The sequence below is a fragment of the Cibotium barometz genome, chromosome 3 (genome assembly GCF_041138505.1).
Source record: "Cibotium barometz isolate CiBa-2024 chromosome 3, ASM4113850v1, whole genome shotgun sequence".
In the NCBI taxonomy this organism is placed as follows: Eukaryota; Viridiplantae; Streptophyta; class Polypodiopsida; order Cyatheales; family Cibotiaceae; genus Cibotium; species Cibotium barometz.
The window spans coordinates 59,931,428-59,939,830 of NC_141048.1; the positions used below are offsets into that span (position 1 = coordinate 59,931,428).

At 44.3% G+C, this 8,403-nt stretch overlaps 1 protein-coding gene across 3 annotated transcripts in view; it reads right to left on the reverse strand.

Moving 5' to 3' along the window:
* Positions 1-8,003, reverse strand: part of LOC147640335 (putative protein phosphatase 2C 59) — a 95,643-nt gene extending 87,640 nt beyond the window's left edge. For 2 of the 3 annotated variants that reach the window (XM_086779362.1, XM_086779355.1), the window contains exons 1-2: positions 7,788-7,982; positions 7,210-7,486 (exon numbers count right to left, since the gene is read on the reverse strand). In XM_086779362.1, the coding sequence (XP_086635488.1) occupies positions 7,210-7,265 (56 nt within the window). In that variant the 5' untranslated portion in view covers positions 7,266-7,486; positions 7,788-7,982. Of the gene's footprint in view, positions 1-7,209; positions 7,487-7,787 lie in introns of all 3 variants that reach the window. The other variant, XM_086779369.1, reaches the window with a different exon arrangement.
* Between the last annotated feature and the right edge of the window lie 400 nt (positions 8,004-8,403).

An 8,403-nucleotide genomic window follows, 5' to 3' on the forward strand; every position in this document is an offset into this window, starting at 1 on the left:
TTGGAGAGAGTCGGGCCAGCACGCTCTCTCTCTCTCTCTCTCGCTTGCTTTTTGGAGGCTGGCTGGTGGACTGCGCTGCAGAACATACAGGCGCAGACTGAATCTCTCTCTCTCTCTCTCTCCCTTGCTTTTGGAAGGAGGCTGGCTGGCGGGCTGCGCTGCAGTACACACAGGCGCACAGGGTATTCTTTTGTGCATCACGCAGGCAGGGCTGGACACAAAGAAGTGGACTGCAGGAGGGAGTGCAGGGCTGGACAGCAGGTTCACCCACGCATTTCTCTCTCTCTCTCTCTCTCTCTCTCTCTCTCTCTCTCTCGTGGAAATAGGTGCTGGACTGCAGGTGGCTGCAAGACAGGAGGGCAGGACAGAACAGAGCTTTTCTCACGCCGCCTCTTTCTCGTGAAAAGCGGCAGTCCGTAGGAGACACAGGTGTGCGCTGCTGAGCATGGACAGCCGGCCACTGTGTACTTTCTCTCTCTTTCTTTCTCTAGGGGAAAGCCACACAAGGACTAAGTTTCTCTCTCTTTGTGAGCAGGTGGGACTACAGGAAGTGTCAAGTTGAGTCTCTCTTTTCACTGGCTCGTGACTGTTTCGGAGTTGTTTCTCTGGCCCTTTGTGAGAGGAAGGGTTTGGCAGTTTGGAGGGTGGAAACAGGGCAAGGTTTTGGACAGATTTGGAAGAGTTTGTAGACTGTTTCATGGCTGAGTTTGTGGCTATGTGCATGGGCCAGTTAGATGCATATTCAAGGCCTCATGGATGCACTGTCTTGGCAGATTAGAGGAGATAACAGTGTGGTGTTTTTGGGACACAAGGCTGTGTGTAACCTCTATGCTAAGAGGTCCAGAGGATTGGCAAATTGGACATGCAAACATACAAGCCATGAATGGCCATGATGCACTCATTTAAACTTTTCCATTGAATTTGAATAAAGAAATACCGAAAGGGGCGCCAAGCTTTGGGGCCAACAAGTGTCATTTTTCTTTTTGTGTTGGAGCACTCTAGCTCCCATATATTTGTTTTATTTGCTGGATTACAACTAGTTTGGGTGACTCCTAGTCTATCGCACTTTGGTTTCTACCAGAGGGCCGGTTTCATGCAACCTCCAGAGGAGGAGTGTGAGGAACTTTACTTGGATAGCTAGCTTGGGAAGTGGACCGCTTTTTTTCGTTCTGTACAAATACACTGATGCTCCACGTATTAGTCAGATTCAAATTATGCTTCAGCATAAAGCGTTCGCTTGGTGGAAGGGCCTCCGTATGAAGCCAACAACGTGGGTTGATTTTCAGCATGTGTTTAAGACACAATTCGTCTCTATAAACAAGATAGACAACTTTCGTCAGTTGTTCAAATTGGAGATGGGAAAGAAGAGGCTGGACAACTATTCCCATCAATTTAAAGACCTAGTGATCTGTTGTAAGGCACTTGAGGAGCCACATGTGTTGATTTACATGTTATACTTACTCAGCCTTCCACCGAATTATAGAATGAGGTCCTTTGGAACCATATTCATTTTCTCAATGACATCTACCACTATGCCAAAAATTTTGATGATCCCTTACTCTTAAAAGAGGTGGTGAACCTGCAAGTAATATCTCACGCAAGAGCCAAAATCCTTTAAAGACAGAAAGTTTCAACATCCCAGGAGGGTCAATCATTGCAACGCAATCCCAAGAAGCCCTCTAGAGGCAAGAGAAAGTCTGCGCCGCATACCAAGGAACTGGTGGTGAAGGCGCACAAGGATAACCTGTGCTTCGAGTGCAACCAACCCGACCATCACTACAAGGATTGTCCAAAGAAGTCTTCGGGGGGTAATAACTCAGTACACATTACAGAACTTTAAGGTAACTCTTTAATCTCTGCTGTTGAAATTTATCATCTGGATAGTGGCCATCAGGTGTGGATTCTATTTGACAACAGCTCTACTCACAATTTTATTTCTTCATGTTTGGTGCAGACACTCCGGCTACCCACGGAGGCAAGTGACCACCATTATGTGGTTAACCTTGCTCGGGATACAGACGTAAAAGTATGGGATCAAACGGTGCCTAGGTTGGAAGTCCAGATTCAGGACTACCGGGAGGCTTTGGACTTCTATATCATGAACCTTGATAGGGTGGACGTGATCTTGGAAATATCCCGGTTTTTCTATAAGAGCGAGACGATGATGTTGGATTACTGGTTTCATATGCTCTTGTTTATTCATGAGACAGTGAACTGTATATAATCCGGGGTGATATCCCCCGTGGATTTTGTGATGTAAACTCAACTCAAGCTTTCAGCTAGAATATATATATAAAACTTGTTTTGACCCAAATTATGAACCATATTGTTGTTTTCATGATCTTTTCAATTCTAAAATTTTGTTAAGATCATCTGCTTGTGAATGTAATTCTATCTCATGTCGGCTAGAGCATTATAGTTCTTACTCACCACTAGGTGGATGGATCGTTTCAACCAGCTTGAAGTTTCTAAGGAACAACAAATTTTGGATAATATTTTAAAAGAGTTTCGTGATGTATTTCCAAGTGAGTTACCAGATGATCCGCCAACCAAGAAGGGCATTGATCATCCGATTGAACTATTGGCTAGTAGTAATCCGGTCTCCCGACAATCTTATCGGTTTAGCCAAATGCAAGAGGACGAGATTGCTCACCAACTGCAAGATTATCTTAATAAAGGTTTTTTTCGGTCTAGTAAGTCTCCTGGAGCGTCCCCATTCTTCTGTCTTGGAGGAAAGATGGTAGCATGCGCTTTTGTATAGATTACAAAGACTTGAATAACCTCACTGTCAAGAACAAATATCTTTATCAAGGATGAATGACCTAGTAGATCGTCTTCAGGGTGTTGAGTGTTTCACCAAGGTTAATCTACGGTTAGGCTATCATAAAATAAGGATTAAATCTGAGGATGTGCCTAATCTTGCGTTTTGGACGCGCTATGGCCACTATCAGTTTTTGGTCCTACCTTTTGGGTTGACCAATGCTCTTGCTGTCCTTCCAGGGGTTCTTCTGCACTCTCTTGAGCTTGGCTAATGCCCTAACCCTAATGTTTATCTACTACCAAACAGTCACAAAAAAAAACGCGTTTCTAACTTTCTAAACCTAGAAACCTCGAAACTTCAAAACGTTTTTAAAATACCTTGAAATCTCTGCGGTACAGTAGTTTTGCCCAAATTTCAGCTTTCTTTTTTTTTTTTTTTGGGGGTCTTCTTGGTTTTTCGTCCATATCTTCCTCATCACCTTCCAACTTCTCTCCTCCTCCTCTATCTAAAAAACCTTTGCAGTAAGGTAGTTTTTGTTTGCAGTCATCTCCTATCTGTACCATAGTACTCAATGAGGGCCTCTATTGTGGGCGTGCCCGCCCAGGAGTTCTCTCCACTTTTCCATGTTTTTTTCTCCCTATTTTTGGGTCGTGGGGGCTGTCTTGTGCTAGCCAACTCCTTCTGTCTTGGCTGACTTGATGTCTTCTACTCGCCGACTGCTGTGGGTGCTAGCCGACTAGCTATTTCCAATCGTGGACATGATTTGCACCCATGCGGCTGTTTTTGGGCTGGCCGACCAACACTGTACGGTGGTATAAATACCACCCTTGCCCCCCACACTCTTTTTGTATTGGATCTTCGTGTATATAGCAGAGTTTATAGAGCTTATCTCTCTCTACACTTCTACATTTTGTTTCTCACAACCGTTGTCTCATTTTCCGTTGTGCATTCCGACATGGTATCAGAGCTCCAAGTGGCTTGAAGCTTGGAGACAATGGGAGCTTGAGGGTTTGCTGTTTTTTGATGCTGATTGGAGATTTCTTGGGCTGTTCAAGACTTGGAGAACAGGTAGAAGGCGGCCATCACCATTGGACAGCCACCTTGCATAGTGTTTGCAGCCTCTTTTTTCCCACCCACCCTCCCTTCACAAGACCTTGTGAACACTTGAGATGGTAGATTTGCTTGAGATGGCTGAGAAGCACGTGAAGATCCCCACTCTCCCCACATTCCCAGTGGATCAACAATTGTACGGGACCAACTATGGCATCTGGAAGGTAATAATGGAATTTGTCTTGGAGTTTTATGACTTGGCTGATTTCATTGTGGTTGGTGTTCCACAACCAAAGTTGGACGGAGAGCTTTTACCCTCTACTAGGAAAGAACAGGCGGCTCATGCACAGTTATGGAATCGTGTCAATGCCCATGTGTGTTCTTTCATCTTCCTTAATTGCACACCCCAGCTGATTTATCATATCAAACACATGACGCTGGCCAAGGGGATTTGGTAGCACCTGGCTTCTCTAGATAACAAGGTATCACCCATGAAGCGGATTTCCTTGGAAGTGCAAATGCGAGTGATGAATCTTGCAAAGTCTTCCACGATGCGGGAGCACATCAACACGCTCCAGGCTCTTTAGCATGAGGTTCTTCAGGTTGGAAAGGAGATATCTTCAGAGAACATGGCCATCACTTTGTTGTCTCATCTGACCTCTTAGTATTTAGCTTTCTACTCCTCTTTGATCACCGGTGGGAGGCTCAACACCATCACATGGGAGGAACTTGTGCTTATGGTCTTGGACCACGAAGACCGTTTTACGAACCCTACACAAGGCAGAGGTTTTGAGGCCTTGACTGGCCAACAATCAAAAGACCGCAACAAGGGCAAAGGGAAGTCTTCACAAGCGAAGTCTTCTGAGCAAGAGCCCGAGTTGGATCATGACGCCTTGAAGGCACAACGGACCTGTAACCATTGTGGCGAGAAAGGCCACTATTGGAGAAAATGTCCTCAGCAGAGCACCGAGAGAGGTGCAGATTCCTCAACAATAACCGCGAAGACTCCAGCTTTTGTACACTTTAATGGACACCGGAGTTTCATCTTCTTCCAGCAAGGATGCGGTTGGACTCACCATTGGGGATACTCAAGAGTGGATTCTAGACAGTGGTGCTTCCAGGCACATGACTCCTTCCCGAGAGTTATTACAGGATCTTCGAAGGCGCGCAAGTTACATCCTTATTGGTGACAAGTCCACTATCCCTATTCATCGTGAGAGGAGGTTAGAGATCGTTCCCGATAGCAGAGGGGGGAACCAGGTTCTTTATGTCCCATCCCTTGGTTTTCATCTACTGTCCGTGCATGAGGTTTGCAAGACAGGTGTACAAGTGGAGTTTGATGAGCGTTTTGTTGCTCTCCGAGACAAAGGATCAAGCCAGGTTGTATGGGAAGACGGAGTGGAGAATGGGATCCACAAACTCTCAGCACTCTCTCTTATTGGTTCTCAGTTAGGTGATTTGTGGCAATTTCATCATGACCACTTGAATGTGGATACGCTACGGCAAGCTTTTCGTCGAGACCAAATGGTGGATGGCTAGCCAGATGTTGGCGGCATGCAGGGACATTCCAGTTCTTGTGTTCGTCAGTCAGAGAAGCCTTTACAAGTGAACTATGCTTTGATGTCTCGTATCATTTGGGACAAAGAGCCTACTCAAGGTGAGGAAGCTCGTTCCCAAGAGGCTTGTAGGAAAGCCATGCGAGTGGAAGATGATGACTTGCAAGAGGAGGTGTATGTTGAGCAACCTCCAGGCTTTGAGATTCCGGGATCAAAGGGGGTGGTTTACAGGTTACGAAAGGCCTTGTATGGTCTTCAGCAGCTCCCAAGACTTGGCATACCAAAGTTACAATTACTAATCCTTGTGAGCAGGTTGATGCCTCCTTGTATGACCATAAGACCCATGACACACAAATCTTTCTATAAAAGTAAATAATCAGTCCGGCTTGAAACATCCAATTATTCTCTACTATAAGTCAATAGCATAGCACACTTGCCATGCTACATCAATCAACTAATCTAGTTCACTCATCTAATCAAAATTACAAGTATAAACATCTTCTTTGTGAAAGATCTAGAAGTTCACAAAGTTTTAAAAACCCAAGACTATTCAAAGGCACAAAGAGAAAATAATCAAAAAATCTCCAACCTTTTATTGTGAAAAAACTAAAGATGCATCAATAAACACTAATGTTTGTGTTGCCCAAAAAGCACCACCACATTTGGAATTAGATTTTGCTTTCTTTTTTTCATGGGCAGAGATCCTACTAATTAGTCAACCATATTGCTCCTCTCCAAGCTCAACCTTGTGGGAGGCCAAGGCCTAATGAAGGACCCAGTGTCCAGAGTTGAATCAAACTCAAGACCTCCACTCAAGCGTTCGATACTTTACTAACTCAACAACAAAGCCATAGACAATTAGACTTTGCTGTTTTTCACTTGGCCATTTTCCTCGATGCAACATGGCATAATCATAATCAAAGTTTCCAAAAGAATTAATTTACATGGCAAATTACGAGACAAATGAGCTTTGTAAATTGTGTTTGTCAAGGCAGCATTAGGCAGATCTAGGCTTTGAAGATTGAGACATGTAGAGCAACCACCAAATACAAGATAAGATTCCAAGACACTCCCAGGCCATGTCTCCTTAGTAGGAAAATCTCATTTTATAGATACCTCATAAGAAAACACATTTGGAATTCGATTTTGCTCTTCTTCTTTTCCTGGGCAGAGATCCTACTAATTAGTCAGCCATACTGCTCCTAAGCTCAACCCACTGGGCGCTGCAAGAGGCCAACGCCTAATGAAGGACCAGGTGTCCAACAGTTGAAGCGAGTGGGAATCGAACTCAAGACCTCCACTCAAGTGTTCGACTACTTTACTCCGTGGACAATTAGACTTTGCCGAGACAGCACCACCACGTTTGGAATTAGATTTTGCTCTTCTTTTTTTCCTGGGCAGAGACCCTGCTAATTAGTCAACTATACTGCTCCTCTCCAAGCTCAACCCACTGGGAACTGCAAGAGGCCAACGCCTAATAAAGGACCAGGTGTCCAACAGTTGAAGCATGTGGGAATCAAACTCAAGACCTCCACTCAAGTGTTCAAACTCACCAACAAAACCGCGCACAATCAGACTTTGCTCTTTCTCACTTGGCCATTCTTCTCGATGGGACATGGCATAATCATAATCAAAGTTTCATGGCAAAGTATGAGACAAATAATCATGGCAAAGTTTCATTAGGCGTAGCTAGGCTTTTAAAGATTTGACACATGTGGAGCAGCCACCAAATACAAGATAAGATTCTAAGACACACCCAGGCCATGTCTCCTTAGTGGGACGATCTCATTTTATAAATACCTCATAAGACAACAGTTCATAGCCAAGAAAGATCATGTGTACCTCTGACCCCCACCGCTTGCCTCGTTGTTTTGTAGTTCACTCGTGTAAGCACTCATTGTAATGTTGAAAATGAAACTACACTGAATGGCACAATAGCATTTCACTGCTTGGTAGTAGTAATGTTGAAAATGCAACTACACTGAATGGCACAATAGCATTCACTGCTTGGTAACAAGAGTAGCCCCTGTTTCAAATGCTGAAGAGTGAAAATGCACTACGCCTGATATTCTGCAATGTTGTAGCCTCACATCTTCGATGACAATGGTTCATATGTTATCTGCAAAATTTCGCATACATTCTATTAGAAAAACAGTACTAGTATCATGAACCACTTGGTAGAAAAATTCTGGCTAGCACTCGAAGAAATCACATAACAATGCAAAAAAGGATTAAAATGGCCAGATCAACTATATCGAGATGCAAGAGGGTGAAGGTAATGCCAAAAAGAAGATTAAACAGATAACAGGTGATGTAGTGACAATGCTCGCGTTAAGAATGAGGCATTCAAAGGCTTCAGATCCAAGAAAAACCCTAGGAAAGAAGGCATCCTACGAAAGACAGTAAAAATCCGCACATACGAGCACAATCCCTGCAGCAAAAGCAGGCATTCTTGAAGCTCGCAAAGGAATAGAGACAAGGATGCCCTAAGGATCTCTACCCCAGCCTAATGAAGCAACCCTAAATTTTGCTTGTGCAGAGAGCTGCAGGAACAATTCCAAACTGTGATCGCCAAAAGGTGAAGATGCGCCGGAGATGTTAGACAGAGTAGAAATGATCCAGGTAGCTCGACTGGACCCCTCTAGCGGCCACTGCAAAGTTCTAATGTTATCTCAGCCGTTCACGTGACTGCTCATCGTGGTTGCCACGTGGAGGGAAGATTCTTCCTTGTTCAACAACCTTTGAACACAAGAAAAGTTCCACCTCCCACTACCTAGTCATTGGTTACCCATGGATACAAGAAACGGGACACGCATGGTCATGCATGGCCAACGTGGATGGCACATGTGATCTTCCTCCCTCTACTACTATGCTTGGGTAAGGTTTTCCTCGCAAGTAGCCATTTGTCAATGCAAAGTACTTTCATACTTGAAGCGTTAGAAATTGAAATTGGCAAATCTGTTGCCCAAATAGAAGTGTAGCGCACACATAAACAATGCAAAGCACTAGTGCACTAGCATAGTAGGTTGTCATGTA